At 52.2% G+C, this 26,918-nt stretch overlaps 2 protein-coding genes across 2 annotated transcripts; both read right to left on the bottom strand.

Moving 5' to 3' along the window:
- Window positions 1-1,194: 1,194 nt before the first annotated feature.
- MAP1A (microtubule associated protein 1A) lies at window positions 1,195-24,122 on the bottom strand. Its single transcript, XM_004609612.3, has 7 exons — window positions 23,870-24,122; window positions 22,423-22,524; window positions 11,923-12,005; window positions 11,529-11,669; window positions 3,316-11,314; window positions 2,951-3,171; window positions 1,195-2,712 (listed from the first exon to the last, which is right to left on the bottom strand). The coding sequence occupies exons 1-7, from the start codon at window positions 24,105-24,107 to the stop codon at window positions 2,557-2,559; spliced, it is 8,940 nt and encodes a 2,979-aa protein (XP_004609669.3). The 5' UTR covers window positions 24,108-24,122; the 3' UTR covers window positions 1,195-2,556.
- LOC129403280 (proline-rich protein 12-like) lies at window positions 12,015-15,188 on the bottom strand. Its single transcript, XM_055129914.1, has 2 exons — window positions 14,047-15,188; window positions 12,015-13,032 (listed from the first exon to the last, which is right to left on the bottom strand). Exons 1-2 carry the CDS (start codon window positions 14,560-14,562, stop codon window positions 12,823-12,825), a joined length of 726 nt encoding a protein of 241 aa, XP_054985889.1. The 5' UTR covers window positions 14,563-15,188; the 3' UTR covers window positions 12,015-12,822.
- Window positions 24,123-26,918: the final 2,796 nt, after the last annotated feature.

Raw genomic sequence — 26,918 nt, 5'->3', positions numbered from 1 at the left:
AGGTGTGACCCACTCCACCACCCAAATTAATTATAATTGAGCAGAAAGGGGCTATAAAAATATAGAGACAGGCACTGCAGGAGGTCCCTGGAGCAGTCAGTCCACTATCCTGAAGTGTCTTATATGAGTTGTGTTGTGGGGGAGTAAACTTCTGTGTGAACCCAGAGGATATGCCTTTCTAACCAGTTACTTGGAATCGGCCTCTTAGTTTTTCACTCTGATGCTTTGGAGTATCAGGAAACAGTTACAAATGGGTTATTTCTTGATCCCTATTCATTGAGAGTCCATCATCACTGGGAGGGCTCAAATGGGCCCATCCTCATAGTAACGTTCACAGCTTGTTTTTTCCTGACATTACCAAGACTGGACTGGTCTGGAGCAATAGCATAGCAGATAGGGCCAGGTTCGATTCTTCCATTTCTCTCACAGAGCCTGGCAAGCTACCGAGAGTATCCTGCCCATATGGCAGAGCCTGGCGAACTACCTGTGGCTTATTCGATATGCCAAAAACAGTAAACAAGTCTCACAATGGAGACGTTACTGGTGCCCTCTCGGGCAAATCGATGAACAATGGGATGACAGTGCTACAGACAGTGCTACATTACCAATCCTGACGGTTCAGTAAGAGATGCTTATCACTCCAGTGGACTTTGTATTTTGCAGGCCCCCCTACTTCTTTGTGGCTTGGTGTTGGATCCACACCTGCTGGTACTCAGAGGCTACCCCCAGTGCAGTGCTTCAGAGCCACTCCCAGCAGTGCCCAGATTACCATGTGGTATAGGGATCGTACCTGGGGTTCCCACATGCTTTGTGTGTGCTCCATCCCTCTGACCCCAACTTCTTACCTCTTTGGTGGTCCCTATTCAAGGTATCTAATGCTGGTTATTGATTGGGTCCTCAACACTTGATGTGTAGATCCCCTTCCATGGAGTCCCCTGTTCCTCTTTCCTTCCCTGAGTTAAATGTCAGTCCCCACACTAGGCACTCTCACTGATATTCAGGTTTTGCTGGCTCCCCGTGACCTTTTCTCCCCTCCCGCACCCTGTTCTCTGATTTCCTTGGGTTCTGCAACAGCTCCCAGCTATCAGAGACATTGAGATAAATGACAATGCTAGGAGAAGCACAGAGGGAAAAGCTGACACCCACTACTAAGCAAGGTGTGGAGTCAGAAAAAGCCTAAGCAGCACTACAGGGTCTATAATGAACTTGATTTATTGTTAGAGTTGGAGGCGGCTCCGTTACAGCAGCTGGGAACTATAGCAGGGAAGTGTGGGGAGGAGCAGAGCACAGCAGCACAGGGAAAGTGGGGGTGAGGAAGAACACAGGGTGGGCTCATTTTGGTTTCCACAGTCATTTGGCAGAGAAGCCAAGCCCTGACAAGAGCAAGTGTCTGGATTTCTCGGTCCAGCAGTGATCTGGCAGGGCTGCTCATGGGCTTGCTTGGGGCGAGGTCCTCTTCTGGGGGTTATTTTCAGCCTGTTTTCATCTCATTTAGTAGGAGTTCAGCTGTAGCTCAGCTTTTTTCTCCCGCTTTTCTTCCTCCCTCTCATTGTCCCCAAGTCCTCTGGCATGGCCTCTACCTCCAGATCCAATAGTTTGGGGCTGGAAAGGCAGCCAGTGTTCCCATTTCAGCTGCAAGATGGCAGAGTGGAATGTTGGAGGAGTTACACATTGTTGGGGTGTCATATGTTGGGATGTCAGGCAGTGGCTTAATTTTAACCCATTACACACCAGGCCACAGCAGATGACCACATGCAGAGAAGCCAAGCAGGGGGTGAGAAGGGAGCAGTAGAATTGAAATGGGTGGATGAGAACTTCAGAGGGTCAGGAGTGTGGAAGAGTTCAGGAATTGGAGCAGGGCTCTCCTTGTCCCTTTGTATGCTGCTCAGCAGGCCTGGTCCGGGCACAGCCCTGTATGTGAGTAGTATGAAGCAAGGGGTGGGAGGCTTAGCTCCTTTCTTCTCTCGCCAGTCTGTTGATCAAAAGAGCTTCAAGTTTTGAATTGAGACATTCAGATGCGTAGGGAAGCAGTGAGATGGTGTAGCAGCGCTGTACCCCTGGTCCCTGCCGGAACCCAGGCATTGGTGGATAAGGAGATGGGAGATGGAAGAAAGGACACAGCTCTGGGCACCTTGCTAGCAGTATCCTGCCCCCAGGTCACATAATTTACTTTTGGAAATCCTTCCTTGGGATGCTAAATAAATAGGTTCAGATAAAGAGGCCCTGGGGTTGGGGATCTGCTCTCCCTCTGTGCAGAAGGCTGCCCTCTGAGATCCGTCCTCACTGCCCACCCATTACCAGCATTTTGCAGTCCCAGGAGAGATGGTCACCCCAGTCTCAGGTAACCTCTTAGCTTAACTTTGTACCTTCTCAGGTATGGATGGGGTGGGGCAAAGATCACCCTCTCCCACTTAGCCCAGCCCAAGTCCCCACAACAGAACATCCCATTCTCCTGCCCCACCCCCAGCTCCCATCTCTCTCGACCCCAAAGGACTCTGCAATAGCCATTCTCTAAGGGAGCAGGGGAGAGGTGCCTGGGGATGGAGAGTGCTTCTTTCAGAACTCAATCTTGCAGGCAGGGAAGGACTCATCCTGCATGACCACAGTGCTGCTGCTCGCCAGGACGAGGACGTTCAGTTGTTGCTGCTGCTCGTGAGTCTGCTGGTACCACTCACGAGTCACTTCCGTGTCATGTGTAGGGATCAGAGTCACCTAGGAGAGAGAGAGCACATGCCAGTGTGAAAGGAATAGGATTGGAAAGGAAGTGTGTGTGTGTGTGTGTGTGTGTGTGTATGTATGTGTGTGTGTATGTGTGTGTGTGTGGTGTGTATACATGGACCCAGGGGAAATCCAACAGTAGGGTGTCATCTCACAACCCATAGAAAGGGCTTAGTCCTGGGAAAGGACTCTGGATCCCACAGTTGCTTCTGTGATGCCCCTTACCACTCACCTGAAGATTCTCTCCCCACTGGGCCTTGCCCTCAAGCAGGGCATCCAGCACAGCCCGGCTTGGCTCACCATTGGCAGGGTCATTCCCGCTGACCACATAGTAGGATGCACGCACTCGACGGAAGAAGTCGTGGTCAGCTGTCTTGCCACTGCAGTGATTTGGGATATAGGCGAGGTCCACATAAACGGGGAGGCCAGAGCCACCCTTGGAACCCAGGGCCACTGTAGAGACAAGCCAAGACTCATTGTAGAGGGAAAGCAGGCCATTTGGGGCCACCTTCTCCTTCCTTTTCCTCCCACCCCTGGAGCCTCTGACCAACCATCCCCAGCTCAAACCCAGTCTCTGACCTTCCAAGTTCTACTTACTTGATCCTGCCTTGAGTCCATTGGCGAGGCCTTTGGACATTGGGCTGTGTCCATCCTTCTCCTCAGCTGCAGTGACCTGGCTTGGAGTGCTGCGTGTTCGGGGTGTGACCCGGGATGCTCGATCTGTAGGTCCTTTACCAGGGGTGGGTGAGCGCTTTCCCCGAAGATCCAGACGTCGGGCAGGTGATGCTGGCTTGGCCCTGCCCAGGGGCCTGCGCCCTACTCTCCCCTGTGCCTTCTCCTTCTCCCGGATCCTCTCTACCCTTCCAGATTCTGAGCTGAGCCCCTCAGGGTCAGCCATGCAAACATCAGGGCGAGGAGGGGCTGGGTGGGGGTCTGGCTGAGGGACAGGGGGTGGGTCATGGCCAGGCCTGGGATGGTGAGTTCCACTGACTCCCCCGGCTTTGTCTACAGGTAGGAAGTCCCCGTCTTCATCTGAGTCGAGGGCTGCCTCAGCCGTGATGGAGGGACACTCCTCAGTTTCTGGAGGAACGTCAGAATCAGACTGTGAGGAGCCCGAGTCACTGGCTGATGTTGGAGGGGTCTCATCAGCCACAGGGCACGGTCCCCCTGTGACGCCTGGCCCCCCTACCCGGCGCCTTCCCCCTCTCCCTACCAACCGAGTTTCTTCGGTGGAGGGATCACTGTCCCCCAGGGACTGGAGCAGAGGCGGGTTCAGGAAGGAGGGGGACAGCTCTCCACGGTGGGACCTGGGCTCGGCAGCACATCCCTGGGGCCCAGCCTCCATGTCGGGGGAGATACTTCTGGGCCGGCCTCCAGAGGCCCCTCCAGGGAATAATGGCTGTTCAGGGGACGCCAGTGTCTCGGGCCGGGGGCTCCTCTCAGCTCCCTCGGGCCAAACCCCTCGATCCCAGGCAGGACAGGCCTCAGCCTCTTCTTTCTCCACCTTGGCTGGAGGAGGACCTGGGAGGTTGAGGCTAGTTTCTGTTGGGCCATTGGTGGCACAATCCCCCGAGGGACTCTGGAAGGGGCTGGGCTTCTGGGCGGGTACCCCTGAGTACTCCAGGTGGGAGGGCACGGTGCCATCGTCCAAGTCTTTAGGCTGGCTTGGGGCTGGAGCTGGGGCCAAGTCCAGCGATGTTAAGGGTGCTGGGCTCAGAGAAGTGAAGTCCCAGAGGCTGTGGGCAGCTGGTTCCATTCCTGGGACTGGCTCACCAGAACTCTGGCCTGCAGCCTCCAGGCCCGGAGGGAAGCGCTCAGCCACACTAGAAATCACAGGTGTGGTGGCCTCAGAGGAGGAGCCTTCAGACAGCGCTGGGGAGGCGGGTCTTGGCAGATTGGAGAGAAGAGGGGCCCCAGGAGAGCTGGGGGATGGGAGCTGGGGCAGTGAGGAGTCCAGGCTGGGGGCCTTGGTAACTTCTAAGTACTCGTCGTGCCGGGCTCTGGTGGGAGGCCCTGGGGCCAGAGCCAAAGCTCGATCACCAGAGAAGGCAAGGGAGCCACAGGGGGCTGAGCGGGGCTCCGCAGGAGAGGGCAGCTGGGGGGGAGCCGGCTGCAGGGATGAAAAGCCAAAGGCCGAAGCAGGAAAATCCAGGCTTGGCCGGGCAGGACCCAGGTGGGAGTCCAAGGAAGGGCTCATCTGGGCCTCACTTGTGGGCCACAGTTTCGAGGGGTCTGCAGGGTTGGGGTGAGGGGGACTTGGAGACTGAGCCTCTTTCTCTGGCTGCTCCCGAGCCCCCTTCTCCAGCTCTGAGTCACTAGTACTGTCATCCCAGTGCCCTCGGCTCAACTCCTTAGGGGATGGGGTTCTCCTGTCTGGGCTGCAGCTTAGAATGTTACCATTCAGAGGGGGGCTGGGGCCTTTGCTCAAGGAGATGGGAGCCCGAGGTGGTACAGCAGGTGGGGAGAAACTGGGCAGCCCACTTGGGCCAGACTCGGGCTCTTGTCTGGGGGGTAGGGCAGGTCCCGCCAAGGCCGCGTAGCTGAAGGCGGGCGTGTCAGGCTGGAGATTCTTGGGCGAGACAGGAGACGAAAGCTCCTTTTCCGCAGAGGTGTTCCGGCCAGCAGCCTCTTCCTTGGTTGAAATGTGGGGAGGCCAGTCTCCAGCTGCCCCGAGGGGTGGCTCCCGCGTGGGGCATGCAGGTCCCAGCCCGGTGAGCATCATCTGCTCATAGATGTCTGCATACTGGAAGCTGCGCTCGTCAGGGTACGGTGTGGGCTCTCTCTCCTCTGGCTCTGCCTGCTCTGGCTCCTTGGCCATGTGGCTCTCGCTGGCCTCTGGGACCTTGGAGCTGTGGGGGCTGCTGTCCAGAGCCCCTGGCCCACCTTCTCCTTCCCTTTCTCCTTCTGCCTTGCGGTAGTCCTTCCCCAGCGGAGAGTACGGCCCACCTTCCAACTCGGCTGCTCCCTCCTGCACGGCCGCCACCACACTGTCATACTCGGCTGTGCCCCAGGAGAAGGGTGCAGGAGTGTGTGGCTCAGGGGCAGGTGTGGGGGGAGCTGGAGCAGGGGAGAGGGGGGCAGGGGGCAGGGGCCTGTCCTTGGGCACCCATGGTGGGATGTCAGCCAGCCATGAGGGCGTGGCAGGCTCATTCCTCATGGGTGACACAGGCGTAGGCTCTGGGACAGGGCTCTCCTGTCCTGGGGCTGGAGGAACCCTCTGCCCAACCATCTCAGGAGGGGACGTAGGAGGAGAGATGATCTCAAAAGGGGAGCGAGTCAGCTTGTCTTCTTCATCTGGGGGCAGCCCAACTGGTGACTCGGCAAGCCAGCGCTCTACCTCCAGACCCTTCTGTGGCGAGGCCTCCTGGAAACCCTTAAAGTCTGAGGCCCAGGGACTCTGGGGCATGTGCTCCAGGCGGGGCACTCCTTGTTCCTCATCTGGCCCCTCGTCAAGGAATGTGCTCTCCCTCTCCTCTGTGTATCGTGACCGGGCTCCCTGGCCCCCCAGCTCATGAGGGAACCAGACCTTCCGCTCACAGCTCAGTTCCCCCCAGTATTTGTCCTGTTCCAGGGCCACATCCTCGCTGCCCTGCCAGTACCTGTCCTCCTGCTTAGAGGTGCCCTCCCAGGTTGGGACAGGCTCTTTGTGTTCTCCCACTGGCTCTCCTCGGGCTAGAGTGGTCTCCCTCCACTCGGGGGCCAGGTCCTGCTTCTGCCAGCATGTCTCTTCCTGTTCCTGGGTCTTGACCCCTAACCCCAGACTCTCCTTCAGTCCCAGGACTTGGGTTTTCTCCAGCAGATCATCTTCTTTCTCCTCCACGGGCTTCCCTTTTTCTGGAGATTTTCCCCCTAGGATGTCTTCCTTGGGTTTCACTGTTTGATCCTTCGGCTCCGGGGCTTTGCTCTTCTCTCCCAGAGCCTCAGCTTTCTCTTCAGCAGTTTTATCCTTTTCATCCAGGGCTTCCTCCTTCTGTCCCAAGGCCCAGTATTTTTGTCCTAAGTCCTCATCCTTCTTTTCTGGAGACGTGTCCTCTTCAGGGCCTTTGTCTGTCTGTTCTACGGCCTTGCCCTTATACTCAGGTGCCTTGTCCCCTGGAACTTTGTCTTTAGGTTCAGAGTCTCTGACGATTTGTCCTAAGGCTTCTTCTTTCTCTCTCAATACTCTGTCCTCTGGTTTCAGCATCTTGTCTCTTTGTTCTGAGTCTCTCTCTGTAGGTTCCAGGGCCGCGTCTCTTTGTTCTACATCTCTGCCTTTTTGTTCGGAAGCCTTGTCCTGCTGTTCCATGACTTTGCTCTTTTCTTCAAGAGCTTCATCTTTCCAATTGGTTGCTGGATCCTTCTGCTCTGTGACACTATCCTCCTCCTCTAGAGTTTTGTCCTTCTGCTGCTGGACTGCGTCCTTTAGTTCAGGTCCCTTGTCCTTCTGCTCTGGGAGCCTGGCTTTCACTTCTGGAACTTTGCTTTCCCACTCCATGGCAAGGTCTTCCATTGCTGGGCTTGGCAAAGACTCAGCACTCTGAGTGAGGGAACTCTCAGGGGTCAGGATGTGCTCGCCAGGGCTACTGGTCACCCTGGCTGAGTGCTTCTCATCGCCTGACAGCTGAGAGTGAGAGAAGGAGCCAGCAGATAATTTTCTGTCAGGGCTCTCATCAGTGAGATCTGCCTGTGCAGAATATACAGTGGTCTCATCTGTGGCAGGTGACACTGTGGCTGCATGGAGTTCTACAACAGACACAGGGGCGAGATGGTGAGGGGTGTCCTCAGACTGCTTTAGCGGCCCCTTTTCTTCCTTTCCCAGGCTCAGTTCCCCAAATTGGAGGGTGCCAAGGCTTTCCGGAGAGAGCTGTTTAGAAGAGATATCCAGAGAAGTCTCCTTGCTGGGACTTTCTTCTGAGAGAGAGAGGGATTGGGTATCTTCTGGGGAGACCTGTGGCCAAAGTCCTTTGTGTAGGTGCTGCCCTGGCAGGCCGCAGGGAGACTGGAGGCTGGACTCCTGGTGGGCAGTGTCTGGTGAGATCACACTGAGGACAGAGAGAGACTCTGCATCTTCAGGGGAGAGGCTTTGGTCAGGAAATTGGAGCATGTCGTCTTTCTGAGGCTCTCCAGGTTCTTGGAGTGATGTTCTCAAATCTCTGGGAAGGGCTTCTGCTCCTCGAGATGGGACCGAGGGCTCTCCTACTTCCAGAGTTTCAAAGACAATTGCTTTGTCCTGTTCTGGCAAGAGCTGGATGGTGCATCCTGGATAGCTCTCAGCAATGCTCACGGGGGCTTCCTGAGCCTGGGGGCTCCTGGGAGGAAGCACCTGTTCCTCTTTAGGTTTTTCCTCTGTGGCATCTTCCTTGCCTACACCTGGTGTGCGTTTAGTGTCTCCCCAGGGGCCTGCTTCCTCAAAGTCCTGGGGCTCAGATTTTTCTTCAACTGGAGATTGATGAAAGGGTGTGTGGGTAGCACTGGGTGGGCCAGACGGTGGCGGAGAAGCCATTTTCACTGTGCTGTCATCTGGGCTGAAGCAGCGCTCCTCCACTTCTCCGAGGACTCCTTCCCCATGATGTAGGGTGTGCCCAGGGACACCAAACATCGGGGCCCCATCCTGACTGTGCAGCTTCTCAGACATTACTGCTTTTGCAGTTTCTTCCTCTTCCTTTACCACAGCTCTCCCTCCAGGTACCCCTCTCCCCATAGTCTCTCCCCTCTTCTCTGACTCTCCAGTCACAGAGAAATCCTCGCAGGGTGGTGATTTGAAGCCTTTGTCTTCTTCCAATGAGGAGGTGGGTGAGATGGTACCAGCTGAGGGCACGTAGTCCAGGCCCTGAGTGGCTTCAGTGCGGGATGAGGGGATGCTTGTGACGGTGTCAAGCAGCAGGGAACTCTTGCCTGTCTCCTCTGTCTGGGGAGCAGTGAGTGAAGCCACAGACTGGTCCTCAGCCACAGATGTTGCGAAGGAAGAAAGTTTGTCGCATTCAGTGATAGAAGTGGCTGAGGACACGTGCTCCTCTTCTGCCAAAGGGGCAGCCACTATGTTAGGGGAGTAGGTAAGTTCAGTCTCGGCAGCACCATAACTCTTGCTGGAGGTGGCAGGAATTGTGCTATCTGCAGGCTGGGTGGCCTCAAAGGTGCCAGGACCTTCAGGCCCAGGGAGGTCATATGTGCTGGCAGGAAATCGAGGTGGAGCTGGGCGTTCCTCTGGCTCATCATGGATCTCCTCATCTGATATGGTCTGCTCAGTCTCTGAGTAGCCAGGAATTGTCTCATCCTGGATGTAAGAGACGTGCTCTGTGGCCCCTGCAGGTGTGGCCAGGCTGCTTAGGAAAGATGAAGCCTCTCTCTCAGGGGCCTTGCCATGGAGTCCCAGTTCCCGACCACCAAGACCCTCCCTGCCTCTTGGCATTACCTTCAAGGCTTCCTGCATATGCTTTTGGTAAAAATTTTCAGCCTTGGTCTCTTCCTCTTCCTCCTCATCTGAAGGGTGCAACTCTTCCATCTCCTCTACCTCAGCCTTCTCTATCACATCCTCCTTTACCTCAGGTTCACTTTCCTCTTGGGCCTCTGCTTTCTCAGGTAGCCTGTGTGCTTCCTTCTGCTTCTCTTCCCAGCTGTCTTTCTTTCCCTCTGTTTCAACTCCAGAATCTTGGCCTTTCTCTCTGCCACCTTGTTCCTCAGGGACATCAGGAACAACCTTCTCCTTTATCACAGGTTCTTCTTGTTTCAGCCCTGGGACAGAGGGAGGTGTCCCTCTGATGCCTGTGCAGGGGGGGATCTCCTCTTTAGTATCTGGTTTTTCTCCTAGTCCCGCATCCCTCTGTTCAGCCAACAGTGCCCTTTCCTCACGCTTCATCTCCTCAAAGTCCTGCGTGAGATCCTCAGGTGAAGAAAGAACCAGTTCCCGGTGCCCACTGACCACCGGAAGTGGTACAGTCCCCTTCTGGGCTGGGGGTGTTCGGGGCTCAGAGGATGGTTCCTTCTCCCCACGGACAGCCCGATTCTTGTCCACCTTGACTCTCCCGGGGGTCTTGGCTTTATAGAGGGTCTTACGCACTTCGGGGGTAAAAGGCTTTAGGTCTGGCTTGGAAATCTTCTTGACCTCAGCTTTGGTGTCTTTCCTCTTCTCCTCCTTCTTGGTATCCTTCTTCTCCTCCTTCCTCCCTTCATCCCTCTTAAGCTCCTTCCTCTCCTTCTTGATCTCTTTTTTCTCTTTGTCCTTTTTCTCTTCTAGTTTGGATATCTTTTCTTTCAGGTGCTTCTTCCCCACCTTGTCTTTGATCAGTTTTCGCTTCTCCGCCTTCAGCGCCTCACTTGACTCCATTCTGACCCTGTCAGACTTGGTAGACTTCTCTGGAGGCTTCTCAGATGACTCTTTTGCCTTCTTCTCTGTCTTGGCTAATTCCTTGGCCAGCTCTGAGCGGGCCTCCTTGACTCCTTCTTCAGCTACTTCATCTCGTTTGGCCAGCTTGCTCACAGCTGTCTTGGTAGTGGCCTTGAGGCTCTCCTTGCTGTCTGCCCGCTGTTTGATTTTGCTGGGTTTGAGGTTGGCAGGTACAGCCCCAGCCGCCAGGTCCTTCTGGGTGACCACAGGGTAGCGCAGGAAGTCCAGGTGCCGGAGTTTTTCCAGGCCCTCCAAGATCTTGTTCTGGGGAGCATTCCCTGGGAAAAGCACACGCACAATCTTCTCCGTGGGGTTGGCTGGTAGCCAAACGATCAGAGCAGTGATCGATGTCAGGTACGGCACGGAGATCTCGGCCTCCTTCCCATTAGCCAGCACAATACCTGTCTTAGCTTTACTATTGCCTGCCCACTTTTGCATCAGGAACTGCATCTCCTTGCTGTCCTTGACAGGGTTAAGGACATACATGTCCAGTCGGCCCACACCCATCTTGTGGAATAGGGTCAGGGGCTCGATGGTGTTGCTGACGACGCGGTACAGAGGCTCGGCCTGTATGCCCAGGCGGTTGAGGTGCTGCAGAGTGAGGCAGGCCTCCTCAATGCTGCGCTTGGCCTTCCGGGAGGCATCAGGCAGTCGAAGCTTATCGGGCACGTTGAAGAAGACAACTCCAAGCTCGGGGGAGATAAGGTTCTTCACCCAGTCGCTGTAGCTGCTAGAGCCCTGGGACTGCTCCTCCTCTAGCTCGGCCACTTTGCGCTGCAAGAGTCCATTGATACCTGGCAGGTTGTCGGCCCCGATGTGTGTGAGCAGCACTGAGTCGATACGGTCCAGGTGCCGCACCAGCTTCCAGAAGCAGGACTTGCGGTCTGAGCCGCCATCCACCAGGATGTTGAAACCATTGACAGCAAAAAGGGCGGAGTCCCCACGGCCTCCAGGGAAGATGTAGCAGCAAGGCTTGGAGAGCTTGAGGAAGCCCCCTGAAGTGGGGGGCTCTAGCAGGTCAAAGGGGGATGGCACATCCACAGTCTCAGAGACATACTCAGAGAACTCAGCCACGCCATCCATGGTGGGCAGTGTGGGCTCAGGGTTTAGCCGCAGGTGCAGGGTCTCTTGGGAACTGGACAGTCCCAGGTGGCTCCAGTCACCCTCCCCTAAGCAGGACACGGTGAGGAAGGCCTGGGTCCCAGGGTCTCTATTGCTGAGCAATTGGGCAAGCTAGAGGAATGGGAGATAAAGCTTGATCAGGCCATCAAGTCAGAGTCAATCTGCCAATCCCTACCTCTCTCTGAGGTAATCTCCCCTTCTACCAGGGCCCCCAGTGATCAATGAATATGAGATCCTTGCTTCCTTGATCCCTCCCCACAGCTACCCCATAATCTAGTCCTACCCCATAATCTCTTCTTCCCAGGCACTCAGACATTGAACTTACCTCGGGGTTGTGAAGGACCTGAGCAAAGTTTTGGAAGGAGTAAGTGCCGCTTTGTAAGATGAGATCTCCGCCGGGTTCTAAACTTTGCCCACTTAGAATCAGTAGTTTGTGAGCTGCTGGACTGCTGAGAAGATGGTGAACCTAGAATGGAAGAATGGGACGAGGTCACAGATGGAGGAAAGTCAGGGAAAGGCCTGAGTTTCTCCAGGAAAAAGTTCACCCTCCACTCAGAACTACCAGGACATATGCCACATTAACTGCAGACTGCAAGGCAGCTGAGATAGCAGAGCGGCTGGCTCAATGCCAGGTTGCCAAGTCTAGGAATTCTTGACCTTAAAGCATAGCACTGGCAGGGGTAGATTACAGTACTTCACGCAGAGCTGGCTGGCCTTACCTCGGAGCTGATACTGTCCGCACTGGGGTTTACTAAGACGATGGTCTCTAGGGTCTCACTCTGGTGGGAAAGGGTCCTCTGGCCTGAAGGAAAGATGCAAGAATTTTTACACACATGCGGGTGTGCACTAAAATGAGAATTATGTGGGACAGCAAAGAAGGTATTATTAGGAAATGGCTTAAGAGGGAAAGAAGTTTGGCTGTGCAGATCCTGCCACTTTGGCTATTCCCGAAAAATGTTCAGAGACGGGTTCCTCCAGCCCTTTCTCAGCATTTCCTCCTTTCCTTCACTCACCCTCTGTTGCCCAGTGTCCCCACCCCCTCAGACTAGAATACAGCCTCAGACAGTAGGGGTGACAAGTAGCCTTTGTCTCTCACTAGCACCAGGCTCCGGGTGCTGCCTGGGTAGGGAGCGGCAGGCTAGGCAGAAGGGAGGGCTCCCGGGACCAGGATCCTCTCAGTTCCCTGCTCTGTCCCTGCTTTCATGCTAGCAGAATGGGCACTAGGAGATGGAGAGAGGCCCATCTGAGCATCTGGGGAGTGGCTTCGGACTCCCCATCCTCCTTTCCAATGTCCCCATCTATCCAGAAATCCCCTTCCCAAAACAGTCTCTTCTTTTCTTTTCTTTTCTTTTCTTTTCTTTTCTTTTCTTTTCTTTTCTTTTCTTTTCTTTTTAATGGAAGGAGGCACACCGGCATTGCTCAGGGCTTACTTCTGGCTCTGGGCTCTTGGACCACTCACTGGACTGTGGGGACCATAAGAGGTGCCAAGGATTAAACACAGCTTTTGCAAAGCAAATTCCTTACCCACTGTGTGCCGGCCCCAGCTCTGTGTCACTTAAACCCTTAGGGTTTTATAATTCAGAAAATAAAGAGACAACCACTGTGTGCTCCCTGGATTCTCAGAGTCCAAGCCCGCACTCACAAGCACGCACAATCATATTATCCCCCAAGCCCTTCCCTGCTCCCTCTCCCACTTCACCTCCACATCCATCCTGAGAGTCCCCACAAAGTGAGTAACCCATGTGGGATATCCATCCCAAGTGATCAGTTTCTCCTCTCAAACTCATTCCTCCTACAGAACTGCTACTGTGGAAATGGGAATTCAAGGGCTACAAACAAGAAATAAATAGGAAGCAGGGATTCACAGCATTCCCCAGGCCTTGGATACTCTCAAGTTCCCCTTCTAATTCCCTGCTCCAGACCGCAGTAGAAACAGCTAGCAGTGCAGCAAAGGAGGGAGGAGACAGAGGACAGCCAGCAGGTGAGACAGAAGACACCTGGATACCCTCGAATACCCTCTACTTCCCTGCTCCTGACTGCAGTGGAACAATTAGCAGTGCAGCAAGGAAAGGAGACAGAGGACAAAGGAGACAGCCAGCAGGTGAGACAGGAGACACCTGGCAGTAGGCTGCTATTCCTGTACAGCATCAGCTGTCTGTTACTGGTCAGGCAAGGCTAAGGGATGGGCAGGGGAGTGGGCAGCTGGAGGGTACTGGTAAAGATAGGGATCGGGTGCTCACTATCTGCCCTAAGAGTCTCTTCTGTGACCCTATGGTCCTTCTCTCAACTTTTTCTAAGTATACACTAGAGGGTCCTGGGGGCCATTGTCAGGAGGCCATTGCCACAGCCATTGCCATTGTTGTGTATGTGTGTGTGTGTGTGAGAGAGAGAGAGAGAGAGAGAGACAGACAGAGACAAAGACAGAGATGTTGCAGGGGAAATGACCCATGGATGAGGCAGAGACTCAAACCCTGTGGCGGTAAAAGGGTCCACTAGGAGTCCTGTGAGACTGAAGGGAAGCTCTGAGGTCAGTCCTGAGGGTGAGAGTCACCTCAGAGTCAGGCAGGGGCAGGCTGGGGCAGAGAAGTGATATCACGCAAGAATCCGGGAGCAGCCGGAGCAGTTCCGTTTAGAGAGCTAAATCCCTGCCCTACCGCACCCCCAACACACTTGAGGAAGGTCAGAAAGAAAAAAAAAACTATATATCCGGGGTACAGACTGACTTGCTCTCTCCTCTCCCCTCTCCTCCCTCCCCCAAAGCTCGTCTCCTTGCCAATCCCAGCTGATCACCTTTTCCTCCCCAGTTCAGTTCTCAGTACAAGGGCACAAGACCCGACCCCTACCCATGTGCTCGCCAGGTCTGACTTGCAACTAACTCGTCTGTAACCAGGCCCCTCCTGTTCGGGCCTGGGAAAATGCCCTTCGCGTCCCCCACCCCCCGCTCCCCCGCAATCCCCCTGACGGACCCGGCCCGCTAGCCCGTGTTCGGCGCGGCGGGCGCGGGGCGTGCGGGCCGGGCGGCGGGAGGCAGGTGTCTCCGCAGCGCGGCGGCGGGCGGGGCGCGCGGGCAGCTGCAGTTTGCCGCAGTGTGTGTGCGAGTGTGTGCGAGTGTGCGCGCTGAGCGCCGCGCCGGCTCCGCCCCCACCCCCCACCCCAGCATGACAAGTCATTTTCTTGGCTGCCTCTGCAGGGGGGTGGGGTGGGGGTGCCGGCAGGGAGGAGAAACGGGCTCGTCTGTTCGAGTCCCCATCTTGGGCCGGGGAACCGAGATGCGGTGGGGGTGGGGCCGAGGCCCGGACCATGTGGGGTTGACAGCGCCGGGAATGCGGGGCAGCTGCCGCCGAGCGAGCGCGCTCCATCTCCGGAGGGGGCCGGAGGGGGGTGGGTGCTGAGCCTCAGTCTCGGGCGAGTCACAGGGAACGGGGGTGCGGGGAGCCCGCTGCAAACAGGCTGGTGGCTGGGGCGGCGGGTGCCACGTCTTAAGGACCGTTTCCTTGCTTCTGCATCGTACCCCCACCTTCCCTTAAAAAAAAGCCGAAACCTCACTGTCCGGGGTCCCCACGAGCAGCTAAGCCGACCAGCAGCTGACACCACAGACCCTCCCTTTAGGCCTAGCCCCATCGCCTCGCCATTCCCCCAGAACCAAAGACACAGCCCGCAAACTCCTCCAGCTCCCCAGACTGAGGGGTAGAGCAATGACCCCGCCGCATGCGGCTGCCCGGGGACCGACGTCTCCCACCCAGCCCAGCATGCCCTGCCCAGCCCTGGCGGAGAGGTGGCTGTCCCAGTCCCGCCCCGGCCTCTGCCCGGTTCTGGTTCCGGCCTGGCCCCACAGCCAGGAACGTTCATCTTCTCTCACCATCCCCAACCTGCCCAACCCTCTGCACGAGTTCCAGACACAACAGATTAGGTACCAACTCCCTTCCCGTGACCCCATCCCACCTCCGCATCACCGCGTCCTCGGTTCCCCCGGCCAAGCCCAAGCGATTCGGTTCAGCTCTTACCCTGGGGTGCCGTGTGGAGCCCTCATGGAGGCTGCAGCTCCGGCCTCAGCCGGCAGCTTCGGGGAAGAGTCTGCCGCACTAGGGGTGGGAGTGTGGGGGGGTGGGGGGGCGCTTGCTGGATGGGGAGGGCGGCGCCAGGGCGGGGAAGAGGGGCTGGTCCATGACGAGGCACTGGAAACTTAACTATTTCTTTGCCTTCATGTCAGTGCTTTCGTGCGGCTGCTTAGTTCAGGGGGATGCTGAGGCGCTGTCTAGCAACCCAACCAGAGTGATCTCCAGTGGCCCCAAAAGCCCTTGTGTCCCCACCCCACCCCCACCCCCAAGTCTGCTTGAAATACTCTTTTAGCATCACCCAAAGACTAAAGTCTCACGCTAAGGGTACATTACCGGGATATGGAAGGGAGGGCAGCCTGGGCCCTCCCCCCCTTCTCTCTGGAACCATCTGCTGTCTCTCCCTTCGGACCCTGGGAATGACCCTCAGTCCCTAGAGAAGCTCGAGACAAAGAAGTTGGAGGTCTGAAAGAGGAAGGCGTCTGAGGGGAAGACTGAGGACTGGCATGCTCTGAGCCGGGCTAGCTTTTGAGCCGGAGCCATAGAAATGGGGGGTGGGGGTGGGCAGAAATAAGTCCAAGTTAGAGGTGGTTTGAAATAATGGAGTGGATACATGGTTCCTAGCCATCAGGGGTGGGACACAGGGACCCTGGGAGCCACATGCAATTCAGTGCCAATGCAGCACTGATCACAGAGGCACCTTGACTGGGCCTGAGCAGGCAGTTTGGGCAAAGGTAGGGCGGCTTCTTGCCTTTTAGTGACAGAAGGGACTGAAGAAGGATCAGCTGGACCCCAGCTTCTCGCAAGACTTTCCCATTATAGGGTAATTACTCAATATCACATCAGTTTAAAAACTGTAGGGGCCAGAGCGAGAGTACAGCAGTCAGGTCACTTGCCTTGCATGCGGCAGACACAGGTTTGATCTCCAGAGTCTCATATGTTTCCTCTGAGCCTGCCAGGAGTGACCCTTGAATATTAAGCCAGGAGTCAGCCCAGAGCACTGCTGGGTGCAGCCAAAAAAAAAAAAAAAAACCCACCCTAACTATATAATATATATTAGGGGCAGGTGAAGGGAAAATAATTTTTTTAAATAAAAATATATATTAGGGGTCCAAAGCAGTGGGTAGGGCATTTACCTGGCATAAGGCGAACCTGGTTTTGATCCCAGCAACACATATGGTTCCCCTGAGCCCTGCCAGGAATGATCCCTGAGCTCAGAGCCAGGAGAAAGTCCTGAGCATTGCTGGGTATGGCCCAGAAACCTTTTTAAAAACTATGTATATATCAAAATTATTCTACTGTATTGAGTCCTATTCTCTTCTAGTCTCTGGCCTCCTCTATCTCTTTAAAGTCTTTGTCTTACACTATCTTGATCTCCTAACATCCGCCCTTAGATGTTTAGTGCTCCACGGGAGAGCTCCAGTAGAGATCCTTCAATGCTCTGGCTCTCACAGAGTCCTGCCCTCCTCTCCTCCCTTCCATCAAACCTTCCCAGTTCCGGCTAACTCAAGTAGACATCCACCCACTCGAACCCCAGCACCAACTCCACCCTTGCCCCAGGCTGCCAAAAGCTGCTTTTGAAGGTCAGAGAAGCCAAAATAGTCTCTGCTCTCAGCATCCTCCATCCCCCAATCACTGCAGCCAGCGAGAGGAGGAGCTGAGTCACCAGCCAGGGGAGGGGAAGGAGGGGCCAGCAGAGGGGGGGAGGAATCCTTGCTCAGATCAGGGATGCAAAGCAGCAACATGGCAACAGCCTGGCATTTGGCGAGAGGAGACCATCTGCAGAGACACATATCCAAACTAGACTGAGTTTGGAGCATCACAAAAGGGAAACACCTCCCTCCTGCAGTTTCATAGTTCCTATTTGCTCCCAATTCAGAGCTATCTCCTCTCCATATTCTGGTGAAGTTGTCTGGGGTGTGCTAAGATGGAAACAAACTGACTTAATGACAATATAACATTTCCCAGCCCAAGAGCCCACCCCTACTACTCACAATAGCATCCACCAGGGCCCAGACTCTGGGCACATAGTTTCAACTCAAACTGAGTTTCCTTCAGCCTCACCCTCTAAGAAGCTGCTGGCCACAACTAGTCCTCCAGCCTCCTGTTCCTAGACTCTGCTACAATTAAGTGGTGAGATGCTAGAAAGGCTTGAGTTTAGAGAATTCAGCAGTCTTAGATTTGAGATCTGCCTTTATTATTTTACTAATTCTCATACAGTTTGCTTCCTGGACTATTATAGTACCATTTTCCAACAAGGCTGTGAAAATTGGCATAAAAGATGAAAAGGCTGGGGACCCAACAGGTAAGTACAGTTGCTTTAAATGCAGCTAATCTAGGTTCAGTCCCCAGTACCCAAGCCCCAACCCTTGCAGGAGTGATTCCTTAATGCAGAGCCAAAAGTAAGCTCTGAGCTCTGCGGGGTGTGGATCTCCCCAGCCTGCCCCCTCAAAAAAAGAAAAAAGATGAAAAGATGCTTCATTTTTAGAATTCTGAATCTGCAGTGCACAAATGTTACTGAAAGTCTATTTCCCACTTGAGGAAGACTTATGAGAGATCATCTAGGTGACAAGAGAAATCTGAAATCAAAATCTCAGACCGAACTATGTAAACCCAACATTAGAGGTTCCAACAGTAAGAAATTTGGACCATGAAGTTGCTCTATTAATTCAGGATGACTTTCATTTTTTGTTTGTTTGTATGTTTGTCTGGAGACCACACCCAGAGATGCTTTAAGGGTTACTCCTGGCTCTACACTCAGGAATCACTCCTGGCGATGCTGGGAGATTCAGTGCGGGGGACTATATATGGGATGCCAAGGATTGAATCCGGGTCAGCCGCATGCAAGGCAAGTCCCCTACCCACTATACTATCTCTCCAGCCCTAGATGACTTTCATCTTTATCAAAGTCACAGAACCACCTCTTCCTGAGCCCATCAGTGATAATGGAGAGTAGGACCCAAGTTCTCCAAACTGGTCCTTCAGCCTTTTAGTCTTAGAATATAAATCATGAACTACAAATTGTGAAGCCTCTCCTTTTCCTATAGGAATCCAGTAGTAGAAGAATCTGAACGCTGTTTAAACTCAGTTTCCATCAATTTTTCTAATTTTTCCTGAGTTTGTTCTGTTTTTATTTCTAGGGTTATGAGCAAAAGCCAAGACTAGGGGTTTTTTTTATTACTATTATGTTAGAACACACAGAAGCTGTAGCTTTTTCATGGGGGTCAGAATGGAAGCCTTCAACACACTATTGGTGACTGACTGATGCAATATTCACCTTGGAAAGTCCTTTCTTGATTTTACCACTAGAAGGAGCTGAGCTACTGACTCTTCTTCATAGGGTCCCCTAATTTTGTGTTTGTATGTGTTGGTGTTGAGGTGGCAGTTTCTAGAAATAATTACACTCTCCCCATCAGTGTAGGATTATACATCCTACCTTTTGCCCCCCGTTTTCAGTAGTTTGGCCCAGGACTTGAGACAGAGAAGAATGTGGCCCTTTAGGGGATAGAATGGGACCCAGGGAGGATTAGGTCAGGAGGTACAAACGTTTCCCCTTCTTTGAGGCCGCCCTGCAGCCTGGTTCCCTTTGCCTCTCCACTAATGTGAAGCTGAAGGGAGGGGCAGTGTCTGCAGCTGCTCAAGGCTGACTGTTGTTTGTGGGGACAGCTGAAAGAGGAGCCAGCAGGGGTGGGGCTGCGGCTGTCCTGAGCCATGTGGGTTTTTCCAGGAAATTCTTCACTATTCTCCAGGGATAGAGACAGGTCACCATGACAATGTCCAAATCTAAAAAAAAATCAGTATGCTTAAGTATCGTAGAAGCCCCTTCAGGATATCCTGGCAAAACTACTTGATTGAAAAGATATAGTAGGTATTTATATATGTTTTTTATAAGAGGCACATCTTTTTCCTAAGATGTGCCCGAAAGGAACTATGTATCTCCCTAAAAATGGTTTCCCAAGGGGTCAAAGACATACTACAGTGGGTAAGTAGCTTGCCTTGCATATGGCCAACTCGGATTTGATCTCCAGTACCACATGTAGTTCCTGAGCACTGTCAGGTGGGATTCCTGGGCACAGAACCAGGACTAAACTCTGATTACTGGTGGGCATAGCCCCAAAGCCAGAAAAATAAAAACAATGAAATATTGGGGCCGAATAATACAGTGGTCAGGAAGTTTGCCTTGCATGCAAGTTTCATCCCCCTCATTCCCAAGCCTTGATAGGAGTGATCCCTGAGTGAAAAACCAGGAGTAAACCCTGATCACTGCTGGGTGTGGCCCAAAAAACAAAGTCTTCCCAAGCATTTCTGCAAAGGGCTCCTCAGTATTTTGGTTAACTGTTTATTATTTCATTTGTGTAAAATGAGGGATGTCCTGAAGGGGCTTTTAAGATACTTAAGCATACAGATTTTTTTTTTTTAGATTCAGACATTGTCATGGTGATCTGTCTCTACCTCTGAGGTGGGGGGGATATTATACCTAGCAGTGCTCAGGGGCTACTCCTGGTTCTGTGCTCAAGAGTAATCCCTGAAAAAAAAAAGAGTAATCCCTGATGTAACTCTGAGGCTCAGTGGATCATATGTGGTGCTGGGGGTTGGCTACAAGCAAAGTAAATACCTTCACACGTATACTAACTCTCCAGTCCAGTTCAGTTTATTCTTACATCATTCCGGAAAGTACCTCTCTCTGTAGCCTCCATGTCCGAAAGGATAAGCTTCATAAATTCAGTGTGAATTTTTTGTTGTGGTGGTGGTGGTGGTGGCTGGGAATTCAAACATTATAGGGTTTGAATTCTATACTGTTACTCAGGGGTTGCTCCCGGTATTTGAGGACCATGTGGTGCCAGGATTCCAAGCTGGGCCGTCTGCATGCAAAGCATGTCTTCTAACCCTGGGAGGTATCATTATATCCTCAATGTGAATTATTTGCATCAGCAAATCATCCTCAAATTCAGTCACTAACTTCATTCTCTCTTCCCTTTATCTAGCTTTGTACCTAAGTTCCTAGGAAAATAATAAGTAGTAACATGATTATCAATCAACTTGTGCTCACTGGGGGAGTCATGACATGAAAGATTCTAAGCAAAAAGTAGTTTTAAACAGTGAGTGGATAGTTTTACAAGAAGCCAGCATTAGGGGGACACCAGCTTTACATTTTTTAAATGTTGTATATACCCTAGGATAACGGAGTATTAGTGGATAACAGTTATATAACAGTTATATTAGCCTGTTTTCACCTCTTTCCCAGAGCATTTCTAGAGGAGTCAATGATCACGAAAGTGACCAAAGATCTCACAGCAGGAGAAGAAGGAAAAGAAGGGGAGTGACTACCATACTGAATAACTGAACTTTTTTTTTTTGCTTTTTGGGTCATACTTGGCGATGCACAGGGGTCACTCCTGGCTCTGCACTCAGGAATTACCCCTGGTGGTGCTCAGGGGACCATATGGGATGCTGGGAATCGAACCTGGGTCGGCTGCATGCAAGGCAAACACCCTACCCACTATGCTATTGCTCCAGCCCCAGAAAATTATTTATATAATATACAAATTCACTTGCTTGGTGGCAGTGACAATGGAGTTATTTGGGGGGTGACCCCTAAGCAGTGCTCAGGGGGCAAGGGAACTGAGCTTGGGGACCACTCCCTGTAATATTCAGCCAGCACTTTGGATAGTTCAATGCTCAGGCCCAGTCACATGAGAGTGGTTGGGCCCTATAGTGCTGAGGATCACCAAGGGCAAGCCCGGCAGAGCTCTGGGACAACCAAGGTTATACCAAGGATGCAGGAGAGGGGAGGACATCCAGGGCTCTACCCAGCTCAGGGGAGGGGCAAATGAGTTGCTGGGGCTTAAACCTGGGTCCCTGCACATTCAAGTCATGTACCCCTGACTGCTAAGCTATCTCCCAGCCCGAGCTGGATAGATAACATGTTCCATTAAGGCACTGCTGTATGGATTGGTGTATCAGCATATATGCAGATACCCAAAAGTTTCACAATAATGGGATGTAGGACTTTCTGCAGTTTCTCTACAGACATTATGGAATGATTGCTCCTAAAATGCTCTACTCAACCTTCTAGCCCTTTCTCCCACCTATAATAGAACTGTACACTGTGAGTGATAATACAAAGGGTAGGGCACTTGCCTTGCACACACCCAACCCAGTTTGATCTATGCACCACATAAGGTCCTTGAGCCAGGGGCTGGAGCAATAGCACAGCGGGTAGGGCATTTGCCTTGCACACAGCCGACATGGGTTCGATTCCCAGCATCCCAAATGGCCCCCTGAGCACCACCAGGGGTGGTTCCTGAGTGCAGAGCCAGGATCTCAGAGCCAAACTTCCAAGACGGAAACAGAGACTAGTTACTGTAGCAATAAATGTAGGAGACTCAGTTTAGGCTCTAGACTTCATTCTCATCAGCCTTTGTTGGTATAGGATTCTGCATTGGTAGTAGAGATCTGTTGGCTGCACCAAAGGAGAACTTGAAATCCTGAAACTGGAGGCTAGGCGTGAAACTAGAGGCTAGGCAGGTTACCCAAAGGAAAGTACTACATAAGGGTCTGGCAAGGTGAATGAAGGCTTCAGAGTTCTCTGTAAAATGAAGCTGGGATATCCAGAAAGGGAAACACACACACACACACACACACACACACACACACACACACACACACACGATTTCTGCATAAAAGCTGATTGATCACTTAAGAGAAGTACCTCTTTCTCAACAGCTGTCCTTAAAACACTCTCTTCTCAGGTAAAAATTACAGTCTCCAGGCTTCCTCCCACATATTATTATCTCCTTATAAAATCTAAGAGGTATGTAGATTGTTGAGGAGCTTTGCAACTTTCTCTTCTGGAATCCTTCTCTTTTCCTAGCCTCAAACCTCCCACAAGGCTAGGTCTGCCAGGGGGCACTGGACCTTTGATCTTCTGTGACTAATCCTCACCCAAAAAGACTGCAAAAAAGACTCTGATAAAAGCCAGAGAGATAGCACAGGTAGGGCATTTGCCTTGTTCAAGGCAGAGCCAGTTTGATCAGCAGTATCCCATATGGTTCCCCCAAGTTCCACCAAGAATGATCCCTGAGCACAGAGCCACAAGCACCTGAGCACCACAGGGTGCAACCCCAAAACAATACAAATAAGACAAGTGACAATTGTTCTAACCTTTAACCTCTGTGGAGAAGTGAGCTAGGTGCCTGGTAATGAAGAGTCTCAATTCTTGGTTCAAGTCAAAAGATGATAAGTCAATATTCCAGGAGAGAATTCCTGTGAAAGAAAAAGAAGGTTCTAGATAAGGTGCTTGTGAGGTAGATTTCACGGAGGCTCACATAAGGGGCAAAGAATAGAGGGGATAAGAATGGCTGCCACAATCAACTCCACTAATGTCTTTTTTTTTTAATCCCCCTCCCCCCATTCACTAATGTCTTTTTAAGTGTAGCTAGAGGAAGTGGAGTGATAGCAAGGCATATTTAAGGCGCTGCTTGCCTTGCACATGATTGACCTGAATTCTGTCCCCAGCACTACATATGGTCCCCTGAGCCCACACAGGAATGATCCCCGAGCACAGAACCATGAGTGGGCCCTAAGTACAGTCAGATGTATGCCCCAATAAATAAATAAATAGGTAGATAGCTAACCCCTATAGTTATCCCCTGTCCTTTCTCTTGGGCTTTGGTGGAGCCAGAAAGAGAAAAATCTACTCTTAGTAATTTATGAGTTTCTTTGTAAAAATTTTCTTATAATTTCCCCCAATTGTGTTGGCTAGAAAGATAGTACAGAGGTAAGGTGCTCGCTTTGCACATGGTCAACCCAGGTTCAATTCCTGACACTGCATGTAATCCCTGAGTGATCTCTAAGCACTGAGCCAGGAGTAAGCCTTTAGCACCACTTCGTGTTCCCTTCCCCCAGAAAACTTGCCTAATTTTGGTAGAAGTAACATCAAAAACCCATTCCCAGGTACTGGGGCTGCCTATATGGTCTTCCAGTTTAGTAGGATTCTATACTCTCCTGTCGCCCCCCTCCTTGCCTCCACCCCTTGCAGTTAGCTGGCTTGCACCCCGCAGGTGGCTCCGCAGCATTGCGACACAGGCAGGCAACTGGGGAGGGAGGTGGAGATAGAGAAGAAGCTTGTGGCCAGGAAGGTCACTTGCTCAGATTAGTTGCTGGTGCTGGAAGATGAGAGACTTATCATAACGTTCAGAAAACACTTTGTGACTGTTGGGGACCTTAAAGAAAAACTAAGACAGAGACATGAAGTCTGCAGTGGATGATGAGGACTTTCAGACATGTGGTCCGAGACACTGCGGGAGTGGGTCGTGACCAGAGGGGCTCTCGGGGCTGCATGCATACTTCCACCTCTGGGAGATTACAGAACTCCTGACTGTGAGGAAAGGATGGAGAGGCAAGACATTAGGTGCGCGGGAGGATACGGATACATGACACAGAAGATGCTGGTGTCAGGGGCAAGTGATTCAGATTAACGGGGCACGCAGATCTCAGGTAATGCACAGTAGGGATGGAGGAGGCAGACATAGGCTCAAGGAGGTGGATGCAGATGCCGGAGAAGCGCGGGGTGAAGGATGCCTGGAGCACAGCAAGGACAGAGGCTCACCTTGTTCAAGGTGGGCCCGCACGGCCCTCAGTTGACTTTCTGTACCGATATCACCGATCACGATGAGCAAAGAATGTTTCCGCAGGTCCCAGCGAGCCGCCGTCACCGCGGCTCCGGCCTCGCACAGCGGCTCCGCGGGGTTCTGAGCCTGCGGAGAGCTAAGGCTTCCGAGCCCGAGCCCGGGACTTGTCTCCATGGCAACGCCGCGAGGCCACCCGGGCGCAGCCTCGGTCTCCATGGAAACTCCGTTGAGGTGCTAGGCCGGCGGCGTCCGCTGCAGGGAGAGTGCGCGCGGTTCTTAAAGGCCGGCAGCCGGCGTCGCTCATTGGCTGCTGCCTGTCAGGGGGCGGAGCCCCAGAGCCGCAGCGGCGCGCACGCTCGGGCTCTGCGGCGTCCCGCAGCTTGGGGTGGTGGCTGCGGCCAGGGTTCCTCGCGCGTTCTCCTGAGGGCGCTCTCGCTCTGACTTGAGCGGAGATGGGGGCTCTAAGGGACTGCTTCGGCGTCCCGAGAAGCTTCTAGCTAGAACGTTTTTCTGATAACTGCTGTCTGACAATTCCGCAGCCCTGCCGGAACTGTGGGGAGCCATCTTGTCTCTCTCGGGCTCCGAGTCTTTCTCTCGTTGTCTCCGTCTGTGTCGGTGCCTGTGCAATCTAGCTTTTTCTTCCTTTCTCCCTCCCCACCATGCCTGCCAGGATCCTTGGCTCCGTCTTTGGTGTCCCCGCCCTCACTGCCCTCGCTCCTGGGAGTGCTCGCGAAGGCTGCGCAGTGTGGAGGGACGAAATGACCTTCCGGCCCTGAGTTCTGAAGATTAGAGGCTGGCGCCTCTCTATCTCCGCTGGGTGCAGTGAGCTCAGACTGCAGCAAGGGGCATTTGGGTAAAACCCAGGACACACCCTCCCCGACACATGTAACGTGACACAGCGAGATAGGGACTCTGCTATTACTCCCTCCAGGGGATTCTCAAACCAGATGGGGTATGTTTGCACCCAAGAAGAGGTTGATTCTTCCAAAACTAAAGAACCAGACGATTGCAAGAGGACTGAGGAGGCTAGCGGTGTTTCATAACTGACTGGAACAACCTTGTAAAAGCGCTGATGCCTACCCCACTCCTCAATTGTCCTCACCACCCACTTTGCACTCTGCAGACCTACGGTCCTAACACCTACTCTGCACTCTTCTTTTACTCTGTAAAGTGAATCATTCTGTTCATGTTCACAGAGCCTGTCTTTCACCAGGTACTTTAGCAGCACTTTGGGGCGTACCATATGCCTTACACTTGGGATAGTACAGGTGGTGGAAAGGAGCACAGTTCCTGGTTCACCAAGGCTGCCTGTGAGCCACATTCTGACTCACCTCTTCTTAGAGACTCTGCGATGGCTTGGACAATGTCTGCATTCACAGCAACCCTGGTTCCTATCCTGGAATTGGTGCTATAATTAGAGCAAAGCAGTCATTCCATTCTGCAATATGTACATGGCCCCAACAATCCGTTTTTACCAGAGAAATAAAAGAGTACTGACAACATCGGTCTTGCTCTGTGTGACATGAGACAGTATTCTACTACACCTTCAACCATTTGCAGATGTGAATCTGGTAAAAGGCATTGGAGAGATATGCAGGCCTCTTGCAATCAAGAGTGCCACAGGGAGGCGTTGAGCTAGAATAGGTTGTAGAAAGATGGGGACAGTTTCCATGGCAACTGTGGAGATGAGTGTTTAACTGGCACCGAGCCACAGTGTAAGGGTCAGCAGCAGTTAAACACAGGCTTTGCTTTCATCAAGCCTGACAAAGAAGCTAGACAATAGATCTGATTGGTATAGGGAGGGGATCAGATGGTAGGGACAGAAATTCAGGCTATGATTGCAGGCCTGCTAGAATTTAATTTTATTAATTACAGCTGCAAATGCAAGCTGTAATAGTACTAAAATTATGTATGTGTATTTTTTTATACATGTATAACTATAGCAGACTCTTTGTTGCCCAAGGACAATGTCAGAAAGATTGGCTACAGATATCTCTATTTTGAAGGGGAGGAGAGCCACACCTGGCAATGCTCGGGCTATTTCTGATTCTGTGCTCAGGATCAGTCATGGCAGTGAACTATATAAAGTGCTGGGATTGAGTCAGGGTTGGCTGCCTATAAGAAAGTGCCTTATCCCTGTACTATTTCTCAACCCCAAGATAGAATAATTTTCTTTATTTCTGTTTTTGAGCTACATCCAGCAATGCTCAGGGGAATTGAACTGAGCTCAGCCACATGCAGTTCTCTCTCTGACACTCTGACACTCATAGGTATCTCTTAATGATCCCACTCCTTAATTGGTAACAATATCTCATCCTTTGAATGAGGATCCCAGTATTACTGTATTATTAGAAAGTATTAATTCATGGCAAACAGCACTGTGAAAAATGCTCTCTGGAGAGAACTATGAAGAGCAGGGAAGATAGTGCAAAGAACTACAGTGTATGCAAGCATGCTGAGCCCTGGGCTTTGTCACTGGAACCACATGGTCCTCCTAGCACCACCATCATGAACAGTGTGCCAGGAATAATCCCTGAGCACCGCTGGGTGTGCCTCTCCCTGCAAAAAAGTACTATGGGAGTGTTAGCACTTTGTCCAGAATTTTATAACAAGAAAAAAATTGTTGCATGAAAATACAGGTACTGGAAAGCTAAGTAAAACTAAATTTTTAAAAAATAAAACTTTAAATTTATCCTAGTTTTAATCTCATGATAAATTACCCAATAGGAAAAACACATGCTTAGCAAAGTAGGGGGGACATCTCTAAACCTTTGTGAAAAGAAATTTATACGTGGTATTTAAATTATTAAAATCCTGATGAGAAAAAGCTGAACTTTATATAATAAGTTACATTTGAATTGTGTGGGGGAATGGGGAGAAAAGGAAAATCCATTCAATGTTTAGGGGTATTTGTAGGATTTCAGCCAGCTCTTATAATTCATAAAAAGATACTGGCTCCTTCCTCAGTTCTAAGTTGAATGTCACTAGTTTTTGTGAGGAGTTGAGTTTGGCATAATTCCAGCCTGC

This window comes from Sorex araneus, chromosome 3, assembly GCF_027595985.1.
Source record: "Sorex araneus isolate mSorAra2 chromosome 3, mSorAra2.pri, whole genome shotgun sequence".
Classification (NCBI taxonomy): domain Eukaryota; kingdom Metazoa; phylum Chordata; class Mammalia; order Eulipotyphla; family Soricidae; genus Sorex; species Sorex araneus.
This window is presented reverse-complemented; position numbering and strand designations above follow the sequence as displayed.

What these genes read in the sequence shown, in the direction of transcription:
- LOC129403280 (XM_055129914.1), bottom strand. Translation starts at nt 14,562, where the DNA reads ATGGAGCGCGCTCGCTCGGCGGCAGCTGCCCCGCATTCCCGGCGCTGT. An exon ending in CAGACCTGGCGAGCACATGG is followed by an intron (nt 13,033 to 14,046) that starts GTAGGGGTCGGG and finishes TCTTGTTTGTAG; the next exon opens with CCCTTGAATTCCCATTTCCA.
- MAP1A (XM_004609612.3), bottom strand. Translation starts at nt 24,107, where the DNA reads ATGGAGACCGAGGCTGCGCCCGGGTGGCCTCGCGGCGTTGCCATGGAG. An exon ending in CTTCTCCACAGAGGTTAAAG is followed by an intron (nt 12,006 to 22,422) that starts GTTAGAACAATT and finishes TCTTTCCTTCAG; the next exon opens with GCCAGAGGACCCTTTCCCAC. An exon ending in AGTGGGGAGAGAATCTTCAG is followed by an intron (nt 2,713 to 2,950) that starts GTGAGTGGTAAG and finishes TCTCTCTCCTAG; the next exon opens with GTGACTCTGATCCCTACACA.